The 26,250-nt window shown below is 41.5% G+C and overlaps 1 protein-coding gene across 4 annotated transcripts in view; it reads left to right on the plus strand.

Moving 5' to 3' along the window:
• Nucleotides 1-690: 690 nt before the first annotated feature.
• Nucleotides 691-26,250, plus strand: part of YAP1 (Yes1 associated transcriptional regulator) — a gene marked incomplete at both ends in the record, with an annotated part of 79,080 nt that continues 53,520 nt past the window's right edge. For all 4 annotated transcript variants that reach the window (XM_079542056.1, XM_079542057.1, XM_079542058.1 and 1 more), the window contains 2 exons: nt 691-1,008; nt 3,415-3,662. In XM_079542056.1, the coding sequence (XP_079398182.1) occupies nt 691-1,008; nt 3,415-3,662 (566 nt within the window). The remainder of the gene's footprint in view (nt 1,009-3,414; nt 3,663-26,250) is intronic.

Raw genomic sequence — 26,250 nt, forward strand, 5'->3', positions numbered from 1 at the left:
CCGTTCTCCTCCCCCCCCCCATCTCCCACAGAGGGGGGCTGTCCCCTTCCGGGGCGGCGGGGGAGGGGAACGTCGCAGCTCTTCCCCACCCCCTCGGCGGGAGCTTGGAAGTTGGGAGAGAAGTTAGGGAGAAATAAAAGTTGTGGTTGGCGGCGCGCCTCCACGGCCGGGAAGGGCGGGCGGGCGGCAGAAGGAAGACGGGGCGGGCGGGCGCGCGGAGAGCGGCGCTGTGCCGGCGGGACGAGCCCGGCCGTGAGGAGACCGCGAGCCGCGAGGGGAGGGGGGCCGGACGGCTCCCCGTGCTCCGCGGCGCCCGGTGGGCGGGAGGCGGTGCGGGCGGGCGCGAGCAGGAGGGCCGCGCGGCGCAGGGCCGTCTCGGTCGGATACGGTGCGGGCGGGCTCAGGAGGGGCGGAGTCGGCCGCCGAGAGCGATTCGGGCGGGCGTAACTGCGAACTTTTGTTTGGAGTGTTGCGCGAGTTAGTTTCCGCCGCCGGGACGGAGGCGCCGGCCGGGCTGGGCCGGGCTCGGGGCAGCGCCGCGCGGTCGGAGCCGTTTCGCCCGTCCCCGCCGAGGGGTAGGAAGAGCCGGAGACGGCGGGACGAGCCGTGGCGCGGGGCATGCGGGGCCGGCCCCGCACGCTCTGAGCCGCCGAGCCTCGCGAGGAAGCGCCGGGGGGTCCCGTCGCAGCCATGGATCCCGGGCAGCCCCAGCCGCAGCAGCCGCCGCAGGCGGCGCAGCCCCCGGCCCCGCAGCAGGCGGCCCCGCAGCCCCCGGGCGCGGTGTCGGGAGCTCCGGGAGGCGCCGCGCAGCCGCCGGGCGCGGGCCCCCCTCCGGCGGGGCACCAGATCGTCCATGTGCGGGGCGATTCCGAGACCGACCTGGAGGCGCTCTTCAACGCCGTGATGAACCCCAAGGGCGCCAACGTGCCGCACACGCTGCCCATGCGGCTCCGCAAGCTGCCCGACTCCTTCTTCAAGCCGCCCGAGCCTAAGGCTCACTCCCGCCAGGTAAGGGGGGGCGGCCGGCCCGGCGCTGCGCCGCGATCTCGGATCTCCCTCCTCCCTCTTCCCTCCCTCCTTCCCTCCGCGCCGCCGCCGGGCTCCTCCCGTGAGTGAGTGAGTGTGAGTGTGTGTGTGAGTGTTTGGGGGGGCAGGGAGGCAGGGAATCGGGGCAGGGAAGGGGCCGGGGCGGGAATCCGCCCTCAGTGCGGGCGGGGGGCGCGGGCCGGCTGCGCGCTGCCTTCCTCCGCCTCCTCCTCCTCCTCTCCCCGCTCCCCCCGCCCCTCCGAGGGGCCACCGTCCCGGCCCGGGCTCCGGGCGGTCCTCGGGCTCCGCATCCGCCCCGCGGCCCGGCCGGGGGGAAAAGCGCGGGGAGGCCTCGGAGCGGTGCGGGGAGCGCCGCGATGGAGGGCTCCGATCCGCGCTGCGGGACGGCCCGCCGGTGGGGGGTGTCGTGAGGCCGTGCCAAACTTTTTTTTTTTTTTTTTCCCCAAGCAATATGGATGTGGCTCTTCCACCATTTCGTCGCCGCGCTGTGTCGGCTCCGGCCGCGGGGCTGCCGCGTGCCCCGCGATGAGGGCAGCGGCGCTCCGCCGCCGTTCCCCGGTGCCGCTCAGCCGTAACTGCGAAGTAACGACCTTCTTTCTGAGCTGCAAAGTCGGTTTTGTTGTCGGCCCCTTGGCGCTGTCTGTGCAGCCGGAGCGAAACTCGCTCCGTGTCGCGGCGCCCGCTTCTCGAAGGCCTTCGCTATTGCTGCGATCGCGGCTCCGCTCCCGGCGCTTCGTGCCGCGGCACGGGTTAATTCATTTCCCACCTACTCGAAAAGCAGCCCGGCCTTCGCACCGTGAGACCGGAGAGGGAATAGCAGGGGTGGGGCTGAGCTGCTCCTGTGGTTTTTTTCCTCGCTTCTGAGCTGCAGACTTCCTAATTGCACTCTGAATCCAACAGTGAACAGGGTTCCTTCAGATTGCTCTCGTTGGTGTGAGTTGTATCGCAGTTCGGCTATGCAGAAGTGTGGGCTGCACATGCTCAGCTGCTACTTGTTGCTGTGTCTTAGTAAACACAGTATCTACCTGCAGTTAAATAAGTATCGTGTTCAGAAAACATTTAATTTTCATGCAGGTGTTGCGCTTTTACTTTTGGCTCCGCATTCTCTGTGTGTGCTCCTTCCTTGAGTTCTCATCCCACTCGGGGGTTCCAACAGTGCAACCTTGAGGTCCAGCTGAAGGCAGAGAACCATTACTCCATTGTTGGCCATCTTTTGATAGTTCCAGTTCTCCCTGTTTGTTCATGTGTGACATAAAATATTGTTAATCAGGAAAGGACTTCCTACTTCTCTTTTTCTCAAGAATTAAAGCTCCTCAAATTCCATGCAGTTGCATCTCTTACACTTAAATGTAAAGTGTATGTAAATGCTTAAATGTAAAAGTAAGCTTGCTTGCTCCAATGTAAACAATGTTGTGTTCACATACAGATGTGTCAAAATGTCCCCATAGGAGAGTGTAAGTGGGGCCTCGTATGGTGCAATACCGGCATGGAGAGGTGTGGCTGGACTGCTGTGTGCATCTTAATGCAGGTGGCCGTGTTGTTCTGGGATATCTATGAGATTTAATTAACTGATAAATACACAAAAAAGGATTTAAACCCAGCTTTCAGGTCTGCTTTGTCTTTTTGGCTTTGGACATATATTTCCTACTGCCAAAGAAGCTCTCGTGCTTCAGTCTGGCAGTTCTGTGAATGGTCTCTGAGTCACTTCTGATTGACTGGTCAAACAGTTTGCGGAAGCTTTCTTTAGATAAAGCACTGGCAGGCTCTTTGTGAGTGCCCTTAAAGAGCAGTTGGTGTGCAGGTTAGGAAATTCTGTGCTCAGCCTTTTGTAGCTCTGGTGGTTGAGTTCAGGAGTTCTCTGTCTCTTGGAGCTCATTGCCATCAGTGGACACATCTCTCTTACTTTTCTCTTTGCCCGTTCCTTAAACCCATGCAGAAGGTTTATGTGTGGGTGTCCTTGCACCCCACACCCCCATTTCAATAAGGGGATGGAAAATTACCTCCGTCAGCAGAAAGTGATGGTGATGGGTGGGTGCAGTCCAGCAATGAGCCACGCAGCGTGCCGTGCTCAGTGTGCTGGCTGTAGGCTGCCCGAAGCCTGCACCAAGGGGCAAGAACTTCAGTTTTCAACACAGAACTTAAAGCAGTTACTGAATACTTATAGTTGATATTTCTTGGCTTGTACGGGGACTTGTCTGATGCAAATTAACCAACTGCAAAATACGCGTAACTTTAGAAAGACCAACTCGGGAATTTCATCTGAAAGATTCCTTGAAAGGGCAGTGCCTTTGGACAGAAATGCAACAGGACAGATGCATTTCTGCTGAAGTACAGAAATCTGAATGGGAATCCTTTCACTCCCTACAGGCCAGCACTGATGCAGGGACAGCAGGAGCCCTGACCCCTCAGCACGTCCGTGCTCATTCCTCTCCAGCATCCCTGCAGCTGGGGGCCGTGTCCCCTGGCACGCTCACACCCTCTGGAGTAGTGACTGGACCTGGAGCGCCGTCTTCTCAGCATCTCCGCCAGTCTTCGTTTGAGATCCCTGATGATGTACCTCTGCCACCGGGCTGGGAGATGGCCAAGACACCATCTGGACAGAGATACTTCCTTAAGTAAGTATACTTTTTTGGTCGTTGTTATTTAAGTATTTGAATTTTTCTTTGAAATACAAGTTTTAAAAACAACCTCCTGATTTTTAGTAGGAGAAAAGATCCTACCACTTAGGAATTCTCCCATATCAGTTCTACTCTTTCTGGAAATTGTGTGATGCTCAATGAGTATTTATCCCATCTTAATCTTGGTTGAAGAATGTTGTCTGTTACATTGTGCACTGAAAACGAGTGAAATGCATGTAGAGATTTTTGAACGACGTGACTCTTCCACTTGCTGGATCTTGCCAGCGTTCTCATTTGGGTCAAAATACATTATACCTTATTTTTATGTTACAGATGTAAAACTAATAAAGTAACTTTAGACTCTGTTGTGGCGGGAATATGTCAGGACTTCTTATTTTATCACTAAGTACAATTGTGTAAACGCAGAGTCAAAACATTTTTGCCTGCTCTGTACTCATGAGGACATGAACGTATGTGTTTGATAACAGTATTTGGGTCTGTAACTCTGAACCCATCTGCCTTCCTTGCAGTGAAATGGGAATTGCAGAACTTCTAACGCTGTTTCTTCTTCTTCTGGCTGTGGCTTTTTTGTGCAGTGAAATCACTACCACCTTCCGTAGAACAGAGGAGAGGTGGCATATGCCAGCCGCGTGGCAGCCAGACCATTGGGGAGCGTTGGGTTTTCTTTCCATCCCTAGAACAACAGAAGCTTGTCCTTCATTCTGAAAGCGTGCCCACCAGGACATGTGATTGGCCTTCAGATACTTTGACTGTATTTTGAATATTTTATTGAACTGGAAGGCTCTAAATAATCCATTGTGTGTCGTTTCCAGGGCTGGGAGAGGGGAGAGGCAGCACAGTGTGTTATTTACGTAAAACTTGCTTCTGCCAAATAAAATATCTGTATTCCTACCTTTCTTGCTAAAGCTATCACTGATACAAACTCAGATACTTCAATCAAATGTTGCTTTTAAAACTAATCTGTTGCCTTCAGTAAAAATGGACACTGTAGAATTTCTTAAAACTCTTTCTTATTCCTACAGTGGTGTTTTCATAAGGAGAAATTAACATCACTTATCAGAACCCAAACTGAGTTGCAGCAGTTGTCAAATTGTTTGAGCCTTAAAGCCAATTTTTGAAAACAATAATTTTGTGTTAGAAAAGCAAAAATGAGAATTGCATAAAGATGTCAATGATGTGATGCCTTCTTTGCTAGACTTTAACAAATCAGTGTGTTCCAGAATGCATTCTTCAGTGGGCACAAGTAGAATTTTGGGAACAATGCAAGTTTGTGCCATTCGAGATTGGTAGCTGGTTGGGCCTTGAGGAAAGCACAGGCTGAGTTCTTCAGTGAAAAGCAAGTTTAGTTGTTTTGACTGTGCTGGTGAAAACTCTTTAAGAGCAGCTTACCAGTCACGGAAAGCAGTTGTTTTTAAGTTTGCTGTCACAATTGTTTCTGATAACATTTTTTTAAAAAGTGGAGCAGTTTGAGAGGTGCAAAGTGTCTTTACGTAAAAGTTGATTTTGTTGTTGGTTTTTTTTTTTTTTTTTTTTAATTGTGGCTATTGAAGTGAAATCAGTGATAGTTTTGATCTTGGAAAGCTTTTCTGCAGTTTCATTATTGCCACCAAAAAATCTTTTCCTTTTTTTTGCAAGCTTTTTCTGTCCTCTCTTGGTGTTCTGGTATCCATTTCAAAGGATCAGGTTTCAACAAGAACAATAAAGAGCCTGAGACTGGAAAGTACACACAAGTCTGGCAAACTCATCTGCATGAGCAAGATCGTTTGTTCTCAATCAGACATCCAAAGTAAATGATTGAAAGAGCTGCTAGCTGTGAAGGATGTGTCTTGAAGGGGAAAGGAGTGGAAACAAACCAGGTTGTTAGGAGTGAAAATAAAGGCTGTACTTTCTGAACCTCTCCCTGCTGGGTCACATGCTGACCTTGGAGATTTTAAACAGCTTAATGGGCTGTTTTCTTTTGGCTTTCCTTGGGTGATGCTGTGGTATGGGAGAGTCTAATGAGGACAGTTCTGAAGACTGTTATGTTCTGTTCGTGCTTGAAGAGGGTTGTTGTCCCTAAAAGGTCGTTCGGTGCTGTCTGCAGGTGAGATCCCCTAAATTCATTGGAGTCCATTAAGATTTGTATAAAAGAAAAATTACAAAGCAAATGTTTTGCTAGTATTCGATTTTTAAGAAGTTCAAAGAAATTTTAAGTAGAAAGTTTATGTTTCAGGAGTTTTTTCTCAAGTGTTGAGTGACAAGTTCTGTCTCAAATGTGCAAACCTGTTACAATCATGTCTCGTCTGGTTGTGCCTTAAGCTTCTGCTCAAAGCACGAGGACTGAAAATCCTGAAGCTGAATAAATGTGATGTGATTCCTTCTACCACATGCTGATTTTTCAGCCTCTTCCAAGCATTCAGCTGCGTTGCTCTTTGTTTCCATTTGTTCTGTAGCCACTGTGTGAACAGTCTGGTAATCAAGCTCTAGAAAGATCTTTGCAGAATAGGTAATGGTAATAGATTTTTTCCAGATGTCAGTAGGCCTTATGGTTATAGTTATCGTAATATGCTTTATTGCAAATAGAGTAATGTAAAACTGAGTATTGTACTGCAAAGATTTTAGTCACTTCCACTAATCAGTGGGTCAAAGTGGATGCCCCATCCCTAGAGGCTTTCAGGGCCAGGCTGGATGTGGCTCTGGGCAGCCTGGTCTGGTGAAATAATAGTAGGAATGGGGAAGAAAATAGCTGTTTGTCCAAATAACTGTGTATGTGTGTGTAGGTAGGATACACAACACACACATTAGTACATGTTAAAGTAGGGTGAGAGTCGTAGTATAGGATCTGGGAAGTCAGTCTGTCATCCAGACAAATAAACCCCGTTATGTCTGAATGCTCAACGTAAGATTTGCTGGAATTCCACTCCTCAGTGCTCATCTCATTGTTATGACAGCGACTCTTGAGTATAATTTTCCGCTGGTGGAAATGCAGATTTTGGTAAAACTATCCTTATTTTTTTTTAAAACTGAAACTGCTACTTACACAGAACTGATCAGTTGAGACTCGCCTGGTTTGTGAGCGGTCACATCTGAGTCATCTCAGCATTGCAGTGCAGTACACTTCAGCCCATTCTTAAGCATGCCATAAAGGAGGCTTGCTTGGTTTCTGTGGCGATGTCAACTGCATTGCTTTTTAACCACTTCCTGCTCGCCAGCTGCTGGTTGACATTTCAGTGAACTACAGAGGAAGATAGCGGGTCACTCTAGGCAAAAGATAACGTTCTGGGGGAGACGCAGACAGCAACTTCCAGAAAGAAGAAATCTGGGTATGTTCAGGTTCAGAATTACTGTTGTATAGTTTTAACTTAGTGTGATGTTTTCGGTTCTTACAAAGGTTGTGCAACGCTTTGCATTTCGTGGTGTGAAGGAAAGTTAACTGATTGTCCAGCAAACAAGTCTTGTAATTACTTTTCCTACAGGAAGTAGTTCTTGCAAGCAGTTTATCAACAACTTCCTATTTTTTTTCTGTGAAGTGTTGAATGACTTCCTGAGGGAGGCCAAGGTGGTTTTCATTAGTATCTGTGGGTGTGATGGAGGTGTTTACCCATCTGGCAGAAGCTTTGGAAATAGATGGTTGTTACACATTTCTCACCTGCTTCATACAGAGGCATGGCTGGGTGGAGCCAAGCAAAATGGTTTTGAGATAGCAGGGAGGTTTGTTGATAACTTGTTTTCTTTCTTTAACTCGTGGGACCCCAAGTATACGCGAGTGTTTTGTCCTACATGAGAAGTAACCAGCAGTGCTGTTACATTTCTTTCACATCTCTATTTTTGTTCCTATCTGGAGCCAACCGCGACAGCTGTACCATCTGCGCCTTTCTTCCTGCTCTTCCTCAGCTCACCAGACTAATCTTCATCCAGGGCAGAAAATCTCTACTGGAACTGTTGCTGCAACACTTGTGCATTTTACCGAGCACCGATGTGTGCGTGTTTGGAATCATCAGTTACTGGGAGCTCTTGTGTTTATGGCTCTGTGGTTCAAATTAGTTAGACAGTAAAAGAGCTGTACTGTTGGAAACCAAAGCCGCAACCACTGCTTTTGATGAGTTTGACTAATTTTTGTACTTTTTAGCTTAAAAAGAAGTTGAAGGCTTTTTCTGTTCGCTGAATGTCAAAGTAATTTTATTTTGGTATTGGTGGATTACGAAAACATTCAGGTCATTGACTGACAAAAAAAAATGAATCCAAGAGATTTGTGGAAAATAGTCACTGTCATTTTCGAACATAGCTAAAGAAGAGAGATATGAGCTAAAAGGCTTTTAAAGTAGTGCAGAATGTGGTCTGTTGGCTTTTTTTGACAATTTTTAGATTTTTGGTCTTGGAACATCAGTACTAAGTGCATATTTTTCCTTCTGCCTCTTACTTGAGTTCTTAAATCTGTTCTTTGAGAGAACCACGATACTAACTATTCTGAACACGTACTGGAGATTTCTGTATCTTTAAAAGGGAGAAAGAAGAAGGGCAAACCTTCCTGATTAGTGTTAATACTGCGACTGGGAGGAGGATGAAAGTGCACCTCCAGTTCAGCCAGTTCAGAGAACGCGCAGGCAGCTTAGTGGGTGGGCATCAGTGAAAGGCATGGCCCACAGTGCTTTTCTTGTGCTTGGCTTTGTTTTGCTTAAGAAAAATTGCAGATGTACTGATAGTATCTTTGCATTCAGTACCCTTCCATACAAGATAATTTCATAAGACTGTTCCAAAAACAGTTTTAATAAACTGTTGTGATTTTATGTAAACAGAAAACGTACTCTGTGGTTTTCACTAATATATTTTTCTTTTATTTATAAGTGTATCAATATCAATCATCCTCAGAAGAAAACAGAACTGGAGAGAAATACAGAATCTGTGGCAGTTAGTTGTAAGATAACAAAGTTTCTGAGGAATTTTTTTAATTGTCTGCTGTTCTGTACTCTTCTTCCTCCCTCAGGTTTTGCCTCTCAGTAGTATCTCTGTTAATAATCTTTTGTGCGTAAGTGTCTGATTCAGTGCCTGTTGAAACTTTTCCATGGCTTCTAAAAGGCACTGGATCACACTTGTGCTGAGAGCTGCTAATGCTGGAGGGAAGCGTGGGCCAGCTGCAGGAAACGGTGAATGTAATTCTTCCAGATCTAGATAGGATCTGAGTGCACGCACTGGAGAGCGAAGGCAGCACCGTACCTGGCAGAGCAAGATTGTATTAACACGGTTTTCATTAAGATGGAAAAAAGTGGTTGTTTCAAATATCAAGCATAAAAACTAAGCCTTTCAACTTCTGTTATGGAACTGGGCAGAATTGCCTCTTATTTTGCTACCGAGAACACCAATGTAATTTTTTTTTTTTTTTGTATTCTTCAAATACATAATACTGCTTTGTAGTCATGCTCACCTATCTCCTACATCTGATTTGAGATGTTTTATCTTAATGTGGTCTGAAAACTGTAATACATTGACAGCTGTAATCATGATTCTAGATCTTTATTAACCATTCTCTTTTAATGACAAATCTTAGAGACTCTCTGATTAGTATTTAAAGGCTTCTACTACTGGTTTAATTAGAATTCCATATTTAAAAAGCATGCTTCTTCTATTCCAGTTTTAAAGATTTTTGTCAAGTTCTGTTTTCTTAAAAGAAGTAATAGCATCAAGCTCTGTGGGAGCAATTGTACCACTGTGGAATGCTCAGCAATTGACCTCTTCTAAATACAAACAAGAATCCAATACCAATCAAGATGAGCATCTTCCAGACTCTCTTATCCTTTCATACCCTTTCTTATTGTGAATGTTGAAGATGACGAACTGCAGTCATTTGTTTGTTTTTTTTTTTTTTTTTGTAGTCATCTCCTTTATGGCATAGGGTAATCTGCAACCTATTAGTCTCATCATGAACATTTCCATTCACTGGAAAGCAGTAAGATAATAGAATGTTGTTCGTTTGAAATCTCCTGTGAAACCCAGACAGACGCCTGCCCCCCCCCCACTTTTTATCAGAGCTATTCCTAATGGGTAAATGCAGTTGAACTCCTGAGTGGCATGTGGAAAAAATCATGCCTACTTTTACAACGTTTGTCTCTTGCTCCCTTATTTCTCCTTTTCTGCAAGTGAGAAAAATCAGTAGGTGTAAAATTCCAAAGGCAAAGCCCTGAGCTTGTGGCACATCAACTGCGTATTTTTAAAAGCTAACACAGAGCAAGCAAAATTTTCACTCGAGTTTATCCATTCCTGCAGCAGACTCTCAGACTAAGTAACTTGTTAGCACTGGGTACGCTGGAGTGCCTGACTGCAGGACCTCAATGGGTCACATGTAGTGGGAAAGCAGAATATTTGATCCTAGTTTGCTCCTGAGGAAACGCTTCCACGTATTGGATGCCAGCAGTAATCGGATGATGCCCAGGAGATGAAGATTTGTTACTTGGTGTTGAAATGCAACATTAACTATTAAAACAAGTCAATATTAACTGCAAGCAGATTGAGTTCGGCTCTTGATTTGGAATGGATGCATAGATCCTCCCTTATCCAACCAAAGGAAAAAAACAAAATTGAGGTAAATAACCATGGAGAGACGTCAACCAAAATGGGGATGATTCTCCTGTTCTTGTATGTGGCCAGACCACTGCATGTGTTTATCTTCACAGATGGGAGCAAATTCAGATGATGTAATTAGATTTTGTTTAACCTCTTGAAACTGATAGCTTACTCAGTTCTTCTATTAACTTTCTTTCCTAGTGTTTTTGTGAATTCCAATGTAATTACATTTGCTGTTTGTACAATACAAGCATACATATGCAGTAAAATTTGTTAATGGTGGAACTCACTGTCTTTTGCTATTTTGTATAAGCAATTTGTAAAATATATATATATATTGTTCTCCCCTCTTTGGTTTTGGTTCTTCTTGTTTGTGTGTGTTTGTTTTGCTTTGTGTTTTTTTTTTTCCAATCAGGCTGTGTGTAATTATGTAAGCCCCCATACTTTTAAATGGCCTGGCTTCTTTGGCAATTCTTTGAGAAAATTTCATTTGGTTGCATGCAGGAAATTTAGAAAGTTGTCTGTGTGCAGCAGTCCTCTGGCAAGTGCCCCACAGATGTGGTGAGGAACACAGAAGCACAGGGTGGCTGCGGCCAGCACGGACTGATGGCTCCCTCTGCCCCAAAGCTTGTTCCAGCATAACAAGACTGTGTCACTGTTTCATGGCCTCCTGAAGTGCTTCTTGGAGTCTCTTCTCTGGGATTCACTCAGCTGGGATTTAATCTGTTCGCTGTTACTGCAGGCTGTGTTTCAGGGAAGTAAAGCTAGGTAACATGAAGCTTCCTTGTAGAGTAAGATCTTACCAGTATACTGCCTGTCTGTCATGGATGTTGCTAAGGAAACAAAGCTGTCTTGAAAACAGTCTTGGACTTTGCTTTAATTTTACTAATGAGACTTTGCTGTGTCATAGTGAAAGACCAGATTGCTTTTGTTGAGACTGTGGCATGCTGTTTGCTAGCTCAGTGCAGTGTTAGCACTAAGTTTAGTTATTGATTATTACACTGAGGTTGTGAATCCAGACTTTTTTTTTTTCCTTCTGAACTGTTTTATAGGGAAGTCAAATAAAGGTCATTTACTATTGCTAGTTTATCTCTAAGCAGTTCTGATTTATGGAGAGCTTTCTTGGTACTCTGTCTGTAAGAAGAGTTTATTTAAATAGTTACTGCTTCAAGGATGCCTTTTCCTTTCTAATTACTTGTAACTGAATTGTTAAGTAAACTTTTCATATTTCTGGACATGTTGTAAAATTAGACATTTATAACATACTAACACATTATATGAAAGCAAACGAGCACAGGTTGTATCTGCAGAATGGAATTCTTTGAGTAAAGGGGGACAAAAGAGCAACTCAATAGGTGAGTTTTCATACTAAATATGTTTTCCTCACAGCTTCTCAAAAAATCTTTTCTATTCTGACGTTCATTTTTTAAAAGTTTGGTTGGCACATTCTGTAATTATGCTCATTCTAACATCTGATCTCTTCAGAGCACAAAGGAACTTCCTTCCACTCTTACTGAATGTATAGCATAGTTGATGTAGATGTAAATGTCCAGTATATACACAATTAATGGTGTGTTTTAAATGTTCTGTTATTTGGAAAACTTTATCAGAGTAAACAGCTTTGCCCTGAATTAAGGATATGGAATGAGGTGTATTTACAAAAGTGTAATCTGAAGTATTAAAGGTTATTAGACAGAAAATGTGAAACTGAAGAATCGTGGCCAACAAAACTTTTCTTGGAATGAAGACTGGTAAAAATATTTTGTGGAGGAAGTCTTACTGTTGAAACAAAATGGAAGTAGACTGTGTGGTACAGTGCAGATTGTTTGCCTTTTGAGACAGTGCTCGGCTTTTTGGTCTCTGGCTGGAGTTTCAAAATGCAACAATGGTTCCATATCAGATGTGAATCTTCTCAGTCTGGCAGCTTAGATATGATCTTCTATATCCGACTTTATAGGCCATTCATAGATACATAAGGAAAAAAATACATATGCCTATGAAGAAAAAAGAAACTGTTGCATTTTAAGCGTCCCTTCTGTGCTTGTCTTTAGGTCAGGATGAATTACATTTGTTTAACAGTAAAAGGTTTTAAAGGCTTGCAGTCTTAGTGAGATCAGTGAACAGTGCGTTCCATGGTTACAATGCTTTGTATGCAAGAGCCTGACTAAGCTAAAATTGCCTGCATTCTAGTTTGCATCCCGATAGATTTCTAAGAGCTGTTTCTTAGACTGCTGTTGACATAATTACATGTCATCAGTGTAGACCTATGCTTCATTTTCCTGCTTCTGTCCCTAAGTACACATGTACTTAATTTCTTAACTCTTCAATCCAGTGAGTTAAAGATTCGGAGTGAAGGAAGTGTTCACTTTCATAACTGGTCTTTCAGGTTTTCCGTTCTTAAGGGAATCATACTTTGAAGCTGTCCTGAAGGAGAACTAAGATATTGGAACCAAATAATTATTAGTTCATAGAGACAGGAACTTTCGGATCTGTAGGATTAAGAGAACTCTTACAGTCTGTATGCTTGTGGGCTTTTTTATTGTGGTTTTTACTGTAATGACTAATAGCTGGAAAAAAGATCTGTTGTATGTTTTACAATATCCTGATAATTTAGTCACTGGTTAGGTCATAAGGAAGACAAAATGTGAAATGGACCTTAAACAGTTGGTTAAGAATTAACATTTTAGCCTATCTATTAGCAGGGTCAAAGGAAAACTTAATTATATTCATCAGAAATATTCTGCAACTCATATTTCTGCTTTTTTAATATAATTATTTATTAAATGAATTGGTGGCTCCTAACACGATCAGCTTTGTGTTATGGATATTTGCTGAGGAATCTGGACAGTTGTGTGTGGAAAAGTCTCCAGGAAAAAAATATTCTTCCGTTTAAAAGTTGTGGCCTCCATTGTCCATCTCCTTAAAGTTGCATTGGAATAGGAGTGGGCAGAAGTTTGTTCATTTCTTCTGGTGCAGCAGTTAGTGTGCCTTTTGCTCAAGGCTGCAGTTTGAAATCTGTTTATGCTGTGATGGTGAACGACGTAGAGGTCGCCTGTGAGCTTTAACTGATTCTCTGCAGTCCTACTGCAGTAGGAGTGTAGACTTAGTGCCAACTTCTGCCCCTCCGTGAAACTGAAGGAGGGGGATTTTAAGTGCTTTCTAAACCAAGGTCACAGCTAACTTATTAAAATGGTGAGGGACGTCAGTACAGTGAAAATGCTGGCTTTTGTAATGGGTAGACTTTACGTGAATAAACTTAATTGAAAAACTGCTTCATCTCCAAAAGAAGCCACTGAGCATGTTTTTGTGTACACAGAACAAGTTTGTATGAGATTGATTTGAAATGTGTGAGATTTTGGTTCTGATGCTTGTTGCTTTGACAAGATCTGCACATAATTTTTCTGTAACTTTGTAAAATTGTTTATGAGCTATCTACAGAATTACATTTGCTTATATGTGATGCTTTTAATTAATGTAGAATCACAGAATCATTAAGGTTGGAAGAGACCCTAAGACCATCTAGTGCAACCATCCAATGCTGCCCTCTAAACCATGTTCCTTAATACCAGATCTATGCGTTTCTTGAGTATCTCCAGGACAGACACTCAACCACCTCCCTGGGCAGCCCATTTCAGTGCCTGACCCCTCTTTTGGAGAATTTTTTCCTAATATCCAACATGAACCTTCCCTGGCATAACTTGAGACCATTCCATCTTGTCCTTTTGCTAGTTAAATGGGAGAAGAGGCCGACCCCCACCTCACTACAACCTCCCTTCAGATAGTTGTACAGTGATAAGGTCTCCCTTGAGCCTCCTCTTTTCCAGACTAAATAGTCCAGTTTTCTCAGCCATTCCTCATAAGACTTGTGCTCCAGACCCCTGACCCGCTTCCTTACCCTTCTCTGAATGTGCTCCGACTGATCCTCCGACTGTTCCACATGGGCTGTGTGATCTCAATCAATAAGATCTGTTTCATAGCCTTCACTACCATTGAGGTAAGGCTGACATGCCTGTAGTTTCCCAGGTCCTCCTCACAACCCTTGTAGATAGAAGTTATGTTGGCAAGCCTCCAATCCTCTGGGACCTCTCTGGTTGAGCAGCAGTGCTGATAGGTGGTGGAAAGCTTGATAGTCACCTCTGCCAGCTCCTTCAGCGCACTCGGGTGGATCTCCCCTGGCTCCATGGACTTGTGACGGTCCACATGGAGTAGCAAGTCTGACTGTATCGTGAGGGGTTCATTCTCTCCATCGCAGACTTCTTGAGAAGTAGCTGAAGTCGGTAGCATCCGCCTACCTCTATAGGTACTTATACTTGGTCTGTATTGCCCCTACTGCAGTTGTGATCGGAGGGTATGAGCACTGAGGATAATATTCAGTTCAGGCATTCAGTTACTTACCCATTGTTGATTAAAATAGCACAGTCCCACCTACCGTGTTTGGATCCATGTGTGTATGCTTGATTTAGTCAAATTGAGATGCATTTTGTGCAAAAGAAGATGATGTGGTTCAGTTCTCGACTTCCATCTACAATCTTTGTCTGTTTTGCTAGCTACAGAAAATTAAATAAGATGTGAATTCTCGGAAGCATGCGCTTCGTCAAACTGATGGGTCCAAAAAGAAAAGTTGAATATTAAAAAAAAACAACAAAAACTGTTACTCAGTTTCTACTGAGCCAGTCTTTGGCTTGTGACAGACATAGGAGTGCTGACCTCATAATCAGATGGCGACGTTGCTTTGTTTCATATATGCATTTTTATGTAATGTGTCTAAGGTGCAAATATAGTGATTATGTAAAGTAAATACATTGGAAGGTGCATGGTTGGCTTGGAAATAGGAATGCTGGCAGTATATAGGCATTTACAAGTAGCTATTCTAATTTTTATCTGCTGTTCTCAATAGGATGTTCAGGTTTTAAAACTGAGCCCTGCCAGTTTTGCTCCTGTACAAAAGTATATCTATAAACATACCCGTGCTGATTCAGACCAAGTGCATGTCCAGCACAGTTTCTTGTTCCTGGCAAGTTGTCATGAGCAAATTTCTAGGAAGGACAAAGAGCAGGGTAAGTATACGTGATACCGTCACTGCGTGCTTTTCCAGTTTACAACTATCATTTCAGGAGTATCATGATCCAGGCACGATTTCTGTCTAGCTCTATTCTCCAAGACTTGTGCTGTCTTCTCTTGACACCATGTGAGCTTTTAGCATCTACTCTACACTTTGGCAAGAAATCTCACTGGTCATCTATCCAGTGCATGAAGAAATGCCTTTTTCAGTTTTAAACTTGGCTCCTATCAGCTTCAATCAGTAGTGCTCAGTTCTTATTTTGGCAGTGACAGTGAACAGTTGATGCTTGTCTGTACTTGTCAGGATTGATCTTGTATTCTGCAAATTATCTTTTCTAAATCTTTTCAGCAAATATACTAGTATATAGGCTCCTGTGGAAGTGGATTTTCTTTTTCTTTTTTTTTTTTTTTTAACTTACTGTTACTAATCAGATCAGATCTCCTAGTCACCAATTCGGGAAACATAATGCCTGCTATGATTATGTCTCCAGAATTTTGAGTCTTCTGCATGAACTCTGGGATGCGAAGACTTAATGTTGGTGTGTTCACCTTTTAAAGCAAAGATCTTCTGTACTTGCTTTGACCTTGTGTGGGAGCTGCTCCAACAAAAGTGAAGTATGGTGATGTGATAAAATGATGCATTGTTTATATCATTTAAAAAAAAAAATCCATGAAAGATTCATTTCTAGAATGGAATATCAACCATTTAGCTGCTACTAACAATGTATAAGTTTCTAATTGACTGTATATTATGTTGACTGTCATTGAAGTAAATGATACCAAGGTATTTGGAAGATGGGCAAAATATATATCTTGAGAAATTCAAGTACAGGTGAGATGGAAGCTTTCTTCTCCCAGCTGTGAAAGTTGATTAATTTTGCTTGGGAGCTTTCCGTTGTTCTTCCATTAATGTGCTCATTCAGAAAATGGTTCTCTCCAACAGAGTGAAGCCTTTAGTGCGGGTCCTGATGAGCAACTCACACCTAATGACTTTTAAAATGAGATGTAGCTTCTCTTCTAACCAAGTGCATGAAGTAGCATACATCTGGATAGGATTTTTCGGGTCATTTGTATTTTAAGTGCAGTAAATTAAGAAACTTTATCACTGTTTGATGTACAAACATATAGCATTGTGTGGTGGCATCCCACTTTGCATCTTGCACAGAATAAGTTGTTCAAATGATTTCTGTACTCCAGAGTCTTGCATATGCTTTCCTGGAATGCTTGATTGATGTATATCAGTTCTCTGGGTTTATGCCTGCTATTGTAACCATACTAAGGCAGTTTGTTTTAATTTACTTGAAGCTCTGGCAGGTTCCTGGATATGCAGCTTGGTAATCACATTTCACCTAGCATGTGAAATGGTTCTTAAATGATCAGTGCTGTGTGTTTTAAGTCATAATAACAGGGAATTGTAGAAGAAATTGCTACTTGTTTATGAAATCATCCTCCGTATTTGTACTGTTGGTGTACTGTAATTATGAGTTTCTGGACTAGACAGAATAGAGAAAAACGTAAATCCACTGAGAAAGTGTGCCCTTAGTTTTTAATGTGTTAAAAAAAGTCTTCAAGTGTAACCTCACAGCTGAATTCAGTATGGGGGTTCCAGCAGGGTTTGTATAGTGCAAGGTGTCTGCAGTTAAACACACACACAGCAGTTACATTTGCCAAGGTACTTGGGTCCTGATCTGTGCTTCTTGTTGCTACAATTACTCTTCATTTTTTCCTGTAAGTCAGTGGAGGCGGGGGGGAGGGGGTCACAGTGCACAGGGTAGGAATAAAACTCATGGGAAAACAGCAAAGACTTTGCAAAAGCATCTCTAGAGTGTCATAGCTGTTGAGCTGAGATGGTTACTTGTGTAGTTACGTCATGTGGACCATACATTACCTTGTTTTTGGTAAGGAATTTTTTTCACCTCCTAAGTTCTCTAAACCAATTCATGGCATGACTGCTTGGAGGGAGGACGAGGTCGAGATAGGCTGTGAGTGAGAGTAACCTAAGCCCTTGAAACAGCGTGGCTGTTGGAGAAATGCATGTGGAGTTATTCCATCTGATACAGAAATCCAGTTTTACTTGAGTCAAAACAAGCCCCTACACTGTAATGTATTGCTAATGCATTTTAGAATTGTTAATCTAATATCCAGTGACATTGTAAACCATTTTTTTGTTGTTCGTGGAACTTTTAAAATAATTGTACAGCATTAGTGACTTTAACAGGATTGTAGTAAATGAGTACAATAGATTTTTGTTGTTGTCTCCTCCTTCCCATTTGCACTGATAGTAATAATTTCCTAGAAGACTAAATGCAGTTTTGGAGCCAGTAATACAGTTTCGTTTTACTCTTTGGGATATAGTGAGTAGATTGGAGTTGCTTTGTTGGTTTGCTGTTTAGGGGTTGGTTTGTTTTTTAGGTTTTTGAGGTCTGTTTTGGTTTTTTTTTCCTTATATAGAATTACTGCCAATACTGCTATCTGCAAGTCATCCTATTATTACCATTTCTTATGGAGAACTAGAATAGTATTATATTGCTCCATCTGAGTGGCTTCAAATAGGTTTTGATGCATTTGTATTGTCTGCAATAGATATGTGAGATTTCGTAGGAGCCCTGCATAGCTCTCATGTGCTGTGATTTGGAGAAACGATATTTTTAACATCTGTACAATGGCTGAGTTGAATGATAAAATTACATGTACAGGAGAGGCTATATTGATATTTCAAAAGCAAACTTTATTGAAACCTCACTGTCTAATTCTTGAGTCAATTTCTAAGCAGTATTCTGCTGTTGCTAATTGTCAACAAACTCACTGTGATTTTTGCATACAGTCATTCCGAGAGTAAGAAACAGGCTCATTTATACATATTACATATATATCTTCTTGAATCCAAATTCTATAATGATCCTCCAGTTGTTGGATATACGTTCCCATGCTCCATATAGAATGACAGATTTAATTGAATGGATAAATCTGAAACGTGGCACGAGATGTTCTATTTCAGCATCTAACAGAAGATGTCATTTATCTGCTGGGAATATGTGATATATCCATGGATCACAATGGAAATAGTACAGATGAATTGGTGTGAAAAGTAGTTTAAGTAAGTAAAATAAAGGGTAAAAACAGTCCTTAACCAGCTGCGTGGAAAAAAGCACTGGTGTTAGTCTGGCTTGTACACTGAAACTGAAGAAGTTTTATTGTACGCATCTGTGCAGTTACCACCTTCCTGTTGCACAGAAACTGAACTAAGCTTCAGTTCATCCAGTCCTACAAATATACACTCTAAGACTGGCAGTTTAAAAACAAACTTAGCTGTGTGCAGTATGCATTCTGTAGCTGATATGTCAAGGTCTGAGGCTGTTTTGAAATAGTTCTAGTTATATGCATAAACTTGGCTTTGCTGTGGTTACAAATTTGGTGTGTGAACTAAATTTAATTGAAGTCAACAAGGTGTGTGTTTTTATTTATTAATATTTATTCTAAGCAATAACCTTGGGAATTGAATTGAGCTATTAGCCTGTGTAATGTGTTATGCTAACATGGCTAATTTGCTAACGAGGCAACTCTGAAACTAAATTTTGTTGCCTTGGCCTAGAATCCTTACTTTCTTCAGCATTTTATCGGAACTGAAGTTGGGCTAAATTGGAGGACCTGAAATGCTGTGTTTTCATAAAAAGCACTGGGAGGAAGATAAATTTGAGTTGAAATGTTGAACCGGGTTTTGATCTGTTCAGCCCTTTAGTGGGATTTTAAATCTTGGTAAGAAGAAATGTTAGACAACTTGTGATGAGGGATGAGAATATGAAGAATTTCGGATATAGAAGTATATGTCAGTAAAACAATTAGTAACCAGATGGAGCTTTAATAAGGAAAGAGCAGTCACATTCTGTTAGTAACTGTACCTACAGCAGAAGCTTGCGGGTTGTCGAAGCAAAGCTACCAGCTAAATTGGGCTGTAGAGCAAGGTACAAATTCATAGAGCAGGTGATGTGGGAAGGGCTTACAGGGAACTGAGAAATAAGGCAGGACTGGAATTTCTTCATTTCTCCCTTGTGTATGAAACAAAACTGTTCCACAAAAGCAATAAAATGGGCAATGATTTAACTTAGTTGTAAGCAGAAATGACAGTTCAAAATGATAATCTTATGCCCGTGCAATACGGTGTGTTACTCTTCTCTGCGGCATAGCTGCACACTACTGCTTTATTCCTATAGTCGAGTTAGAGTTGATTTAGAAGCCTGAGAAGAGGGATGGTCTGCTTTTAGGCTGCATTTTTTTTTTTCTTCCTGAAAATACAAGTTGTTGTTGTTCCTATAGGCCTATTAGGTAGAATGATGGAAAACTACTGAGCAGCTGACCAAGGGGAGTTGATGTGGGGAAAAAAGAAAACAAGGAATATGCAGGCGTAGGTCTGCTAGTGTGGGAGTTGGTTGTGGTTTATTCTTGGAGGAATTGATTAATAACAAAGAAATCAAGCATGTATCTTACTATTTTACAAACAGAATGTTTTACAAATTGTATGATGTTCAGTGCATTTCCTTGGGTGAACAGTTGTAGTTACAGTTAATATCAAAGACCAGAATAAGAATTCAAGCTCTTCCGTTCCGAACACAGCCCTTTTTTGATATGACTTGTTCTTCCAGTTGACCTGCTTGGTTTAAATGCTGTGCTGTGTAAAACCAAAGTCAACCTTGAGTGCTTTAATTAACTTTTCTACTACGTGATGATAGGGCAAATAGTTCCAGTCTATGTGTTCATTACAAGATGTATTCAACTCTGCTGTGAATATTTTATTCCCTTTCAGATACATAAATCAAAAGCTTCACCTAGTAAGAGACAGAAAAAATTAATAACTAATTTCCTTTTCAAACAATGCACTGTGTCAAGACGGATACTACTTGATTTTACAGTTAACTGAAACTAATTTACAGATTGCTTTTAATGAAACCTTCTTTAGTGAGTGATTTAGTATTAAAATTACTAAGATGTTACCAGAATTCTCATATCTTAACAGTACTTGGTCAGTCTGCTTCTGTCAGAAGAATCTGTTTGCATTCTGTTACTACATTTTACTTTATACCAAGAAATATATTGGAAGTGAGTAACCTAGTCAGGCTTCTCCAAGAAAAGGGGTCATAGGATAACTTATTTAATTGATACTTGCAGCATGCTGTTCAGAGGTAACCAATGTTTTTCTGTTGATAGTGGTAGTCCAAGCGGTAAGGAAAGCCTTACCTTAAGGTAGGGTAGGTTACCTTAAGGTAAGGTAACCTTACCTTACTTAATGTCTTCATGTCTAGCTACTCTTTGACTTCTTTTACTAAGTCCGTCAGGTGATTGCTGGGCAAATGGTTCAGAGGTGTAGAATAAACTGGCAGTTAAGGTTTCAAAACCTGTGAGAGGTTTGATTCTGAAAAAAAAATCAACATATACCCAATTCCATTGTTTGTATGTGTGAGTACTCTTAGAACTGTTAAGCTGTTCAAATAGACAAAATAACTTCATTTTCTGTGATGTTGCAAGCCTTAGAACTCTCGCATTGATTGTTTTTGCAATTGCAAATTAAGGCAACTTGGAGTTCAACATGCTGTTATTTTTACAGGCATGTCAGATTTTAGACTGTCCCACCTGACCTTAGAATTCAAGTGGTTCTCTTCAGACAGGTGCACCTTCCAGCAAAAGGAAGAGAGTTTGGGAGCAGGAGAGATGGCTGTCATCTAATTTGGACTTCTTGATATAGGCCAAATAATGTCATTTATGAATTTCTCTGGCAATGCTCTTACCAAATCATTTCCTACTTAAATGTTTGCTTTCAGTGAAGCAATGCAAGAATCAAGCAGAAGAAACTGAGGATTGTTTCTGTATGAAATGCGGCCAGGATTCTGACATTAATTTCTCTTTTGAGAGATCATGCAGGATATTGGATTCAGTTTATTAGAAAAATACAAAAGTAGAGGAGAGGAAATGGAAATAGTATTTAATGTCAACTCCTCTTTGAGAATGGTGTAAATTTATACTGAGTTTAAATGCCTGAATACTCTGAAGAATTGAATCCACTGAAATATAGATACCCCTTTAATTTTAAATAGCATGAATACTCCAGTGTGAGATTTAAAATTTTAATTTCTTACCTTGTTTAATGTCAGAGAACACATGTGGCAGACAAAAATGGCTCCTTGCAGCCTGTAAAGACAGCAGCTTGTGCACCGACTGTACTCCTCAAAGTCACTGCAAGCCACCCAAGCGTATTCTAAAGTCAATTTTGATTAGCATATAAGAATCGGTTTGGAACTTCCACCTTCTTGCAGAGTTAATTAGACAGTCATGTTTAATTAAGTAATAATGCCTAGAAACGACTCGGTTACTTTACAGCTGTTTATGGTAGGGGCAGTGGATTAAATTTGAGGCCTAGCTTTCTTGACAGGGATTTCATAACATTTCCTACACAGTACTTTACTTGTTTCACACTTTGGATAAATACGTGTCTAGATTTCTGCGGCTTCAGTAATTGCCTGTTTGTTTGCTGAAACTGGTTTGAAACTTCCTTTAGTGAGACCATTCAAATTGGAGAGGTTGGTTATGCAGTGGATGTTAAGAATAAAAGCTGCAGTTGTGCATGTGTGTATGTATGTGTGTATATATGTATATGTATTTATATAAAATCCACATTTGGTGATCAGTAAGCATAATTGAAAATCAGCACCTTATGGCACTTTGGCAGGGGTTGTAACTCTGTTTAAAAGACATTACACTGAGAGCATTTATCAATCATTTGAATCATAGAATCACAAGGTTAGAAAGGACCTCCAGGCGCCTCTTGAACACTGCCAGGGACGGCGACTCCACCACCTCCCTGGGCAGCCATTCCAGTGCCTGACCACCCTCTGAGACAAAAAGTTTTTCCTCATGTCCAACCTAAACCTCCTCTGGTACAACTTGTGGCCATTACCCCGTGTCCTGCTCGTGGCCTGGGAGAAGAGGCCAAACCCCTCTTCACCACAGCCTCCCTTCAGGTAGTTATAGAGAGCAGTGAGGTCTCTCCTGAGCCTCCTCTTCTCCAGACTGAACAATCCCAGCTCCCTCAGCTGCTCCTCATAAGACTTGTGCTCCAGACCCCTCACCAATTTCATTGCCTTTCTCTGGACACATTTCAGAGCCTCAATGTCTTTCTTGTAGTGAGGGGCCCAAAACTGAACACAGTACTCGAGGTGCGGCCTCAGCAGTGTGTGCCGATTCCCCAAGTGAAACTGAGACCAATGTTTAAAAGCAAATTTGGTTCTCTTGTGGTAGTGCCAGTCTAATAGGCACAGAATGTTCCTTTCTTGAGGGAAACAGAGGAAAATGTTGATGTGAAGACATGTTTTAACAGTGTGTTGGTAGGCACAGCGCTGTTTAACAATGTTTTGAAGAATTCTGGGAAGTAAGGCTTCTGCAATATCTAGGAGACCAAATGATGAGAGTTTTTCAATAAATGATGTGGAGGAATACATGGTGCATACTGAAATTATATAAAACTCATTACTGCTGGAGGGCATACTTCACTACAAAAGCATTAATTAAAAGCAGTGTTATCCTGGCAAGAAGTGGAGAATGAGATCTGTTCTTGTAACAGAAGCATAATTGCAGTCTTGTCAAAATATCATTAGAGCCTGTAGCAACTGAAAGAATATCTTTCCAACAAGACTTGGCTTTTTGGAGTCTTAATTTCTGTGCTTTAAATAATTTTCTATCTACAGCTTTTTCTCTTAATTGTTGCAGTTAGGTTGAATAATAGTTTTTTTTTTTTCTTTTGTGCAGATCATTGAAAAGTGGAACAAATGGAACCAGATGCTCTTAAGCACATTGTTAAAGGGAGTAGCATGCTTTATTTGCAAAGGTGTTTTTTACTACAATATAAACAGGACAACTCTTTGGTGTGGAGAATGAGACAGAAGGGAACGCAGTAGAATGAAGACATGGTGGTTGTTAACTTAACCCTCCATTGTTTTAAAAGATTATTTTCAACTTGAGTTAATTGAGTATGGGAGATGGCAGACCATCAGATATAAGTTTTTATCAGTGGTGCATTAGATGCACAACGTCCTCAACAGTATCACTTATGGATTCAAGACAACTTGCAATTACTGGAATCTGTCATTTTGAAGGCTGTCTTTAGAGTGAGGCATTTTTTTCTCTGAATGTGCTTTTCCCTCAAAGCATTTGTCATCAATATGAATAAAAAAGGTAGTCTGGAGCATCTGAGAAAATCTTTGTTTAAATTAGTTCTTAATGAACAATTTATCAGACAATTTATCTTCAACCAGAAGATTTCCTTCTTTCCCAAACCTGACTCTTTGAAAGTAACTTCGGAACAAATACTTAAAAAGTGGGTCAGCAAGCACTGCTGCTCCGTGCCTCGTGTGGTGTATATTGGTGGCAGTCATCTGGTTTCAGGCTTTCTTGCTAGCTTAGTCCCTTCTGTCTTGGATTTCTGAAATACAAACCTAAAGAACCTGTTGGCTCTCTTGTTCTTCAATGTGCTTGGATTTTCTGATGACTCAGTTAGCATGGTATGTGAATTTTAGTAGTAGTCAATATAGTACTTACCCAAATACTTACTGAATGTGTGTATTTTGAAGTTTTCTGGTTGGGGAAGTGCTAAGAAAAATAGAAAGGGATAAAAGCATTTGTGGTTTAGAAACCGTAGCCTGTAGGAAAAGATTAGTCTTGACAATACAGCATTGTCTATTGAGTCAATTAAGCATGTAGGTTTAGCTAGCTTGGGAACAAGTTCCAGCATGTGATGTTGTAAATAGCATTCTCACATAACACGTCGGCTTGGTAAGTGGGCCATAATATCTCCTGCCACTTTACCAGAGTGGTTTTTTCTATTTTTTCCTTTCTTTTTTCTTTTTTTTTTTTGTGTGTGTTTTTTGTTTTTTGTTTTTTTTTTTTTTTGTTTTGAGTGAGCTGTGCTGATGCAGAATTTGAGTCTTTCTGATGACTGCTGTGGGGTAGGACTGCTACATGTCCAGGGAGTGTTGGATCAAGATAAGGTGGAGCTGATCACAGTGGTGCCACTCTGCTATTTTTCTATTTATCCACATGGACAAATGGGGCCTTGGGACCCCGTACTCAAAATCCCTAACAGCAGTGCTTACTCATCCACCTGTCCCACTTCTTGTTAGCTTGAATACATTTTAAATACATACTCATTTGATCAAGGAAGAAGTATTAATGACTAGAAGAGCTTAATAGCTGCACAGATTGTCAGCTCTCTGCTTCCTCAATAGAACATCTGTATTTCCCAGCAGGCAAATGAGTTAAAAGCTGGTGAGAGTTGGTGGTACTAAAACCATGGCAAACTAAAGGATTCCTTTTTTACAGCAGAGACACAATGGAAGGCAAACCTTGTCTTTGTTGTACTTTTCGTGTTTTAAGTCAGGCCTGGCTTTGTTGTTGGCTGTGATTTTTTGTTTTGTCTTCTGGATTTGGGCTTGGCTTTGTAGCAAAATGGTACTCAGCTGCCAGCTTTGCTTTGTCTTCTCTCTACACCACTTAGTCTCAAAACTTTTGTTGGAATGTAACAAAAATGGTCCCCATTAAAGATAAGTCTGATACTAAGATTCTCTTAATAAATGTCTGCTTTTATCTTTGATTTAAAGTACAGCTCTCATCAGCCTAGTCAATGATTATGTAATATGTAAGAGCGAGGTGGTCAAACTGCTTCCTAGGAGCTCCACAAAGAAAATGCTTTTTGTACCATGGATACATTTTTTAATGACAGTATTTAATACATCTTCTGCTTTTTAATGTTCTATTTTTGTATTTTAGAAAGTGCATACTATATCCTTATAGGTTAAAAATGTATGTATTTTGGGAGTACATGATCAAAATATTTCAGACTACTACTGGTCTAGCAAGTATGGTACACATTTCTGTTGGTGCATCCTTTTACTCTTTGCTGTTGGAAAATCTCTGTGTTCTCATACAGCTTAATGCCTTAAAATATTGGGAGCAAACTTTTTGCAGTTTTGCTTTTATATTGATCAGGTTCACCTGCACTGGTATGTGTGGGATTGTTTGGCAAGAACAACTAAATTGTGAAAAGACTGCTTTCATTCATTACATTATTCTGGTGTGGAAACTTTATCTGCATTTCTATATGATATGAGAATTTACGTTTCCAAGAAATACTGGCTGCATTTAAACAACATAATGTTAGTTTAGCTGGTGTTCACAGGATGATTTTAAAAAACAAATAGAAACCCACCTGAAAGCCCTAGCATTGTTTGACTTAAAAAATACTAAGCTTGATGGAGAGCAGATGTGATACATAACAGGTTGAGCCATCCATGTTGCTGAAACAGAAATTGTGAAACCAGTCAGTTTTGATCTGTATCCTTGCTTCTGTCCTTACTCTTCTCATGTTTAGTGTGATCTGTTTACACAGATATATAACATTGTGAACTTACTGAGCCACTGATTACATTGTAAGCCATAAAACTACAAGAAACTGAGGTACCTAACAAAATATTTAAGGTTTTTGCCGTACTTTAAATGCTTTGCAGATAGATAACTTGTTGAGAAAAAAAGACGTTCAAGCTGTTTTTAATAATTTTCCTCCAATTTTAACTTGCTCAAAAACTGGCAGTCATTTTGGCCATCTTTCTTCTGTTGTTTCAGGATTACTGTAGAGCACTTGGTGCTACTTTCACATAATGGATTTTGTAGTGCTGTCATCTTGTATCAGGGAAGTACCCATCATTTTCTAAAAACTAAACTTCTGAAGGGGATTGCTCTCAGAAGTAGTCCTGGAAGTTCTGCCCACATTACACAGAGCAGAAAGAAAGGGCTTGTTACAATGTGCCTGTTCCTTGGCCCAGTTGTGTCATCATTTAACAATTACTGCAATCTGAACCTTTAACATAAAAGCTTAGAAAAACAGTCCCAAGAATTTGTCTTCTCCCATGTCAGAGATCTGAGTGGG

Source organism: Tetrao urogallus (assembly GCF_951394365.1).
Source record: "Tetrao urogallus genome assembly, chromosome: 1".
Taxonomy (NCBI): Eukaryota; Metazoa; Chordata; class Aves; order Galliformes; family Phasianidae; genus Tetrao; species Tetrao urogallus.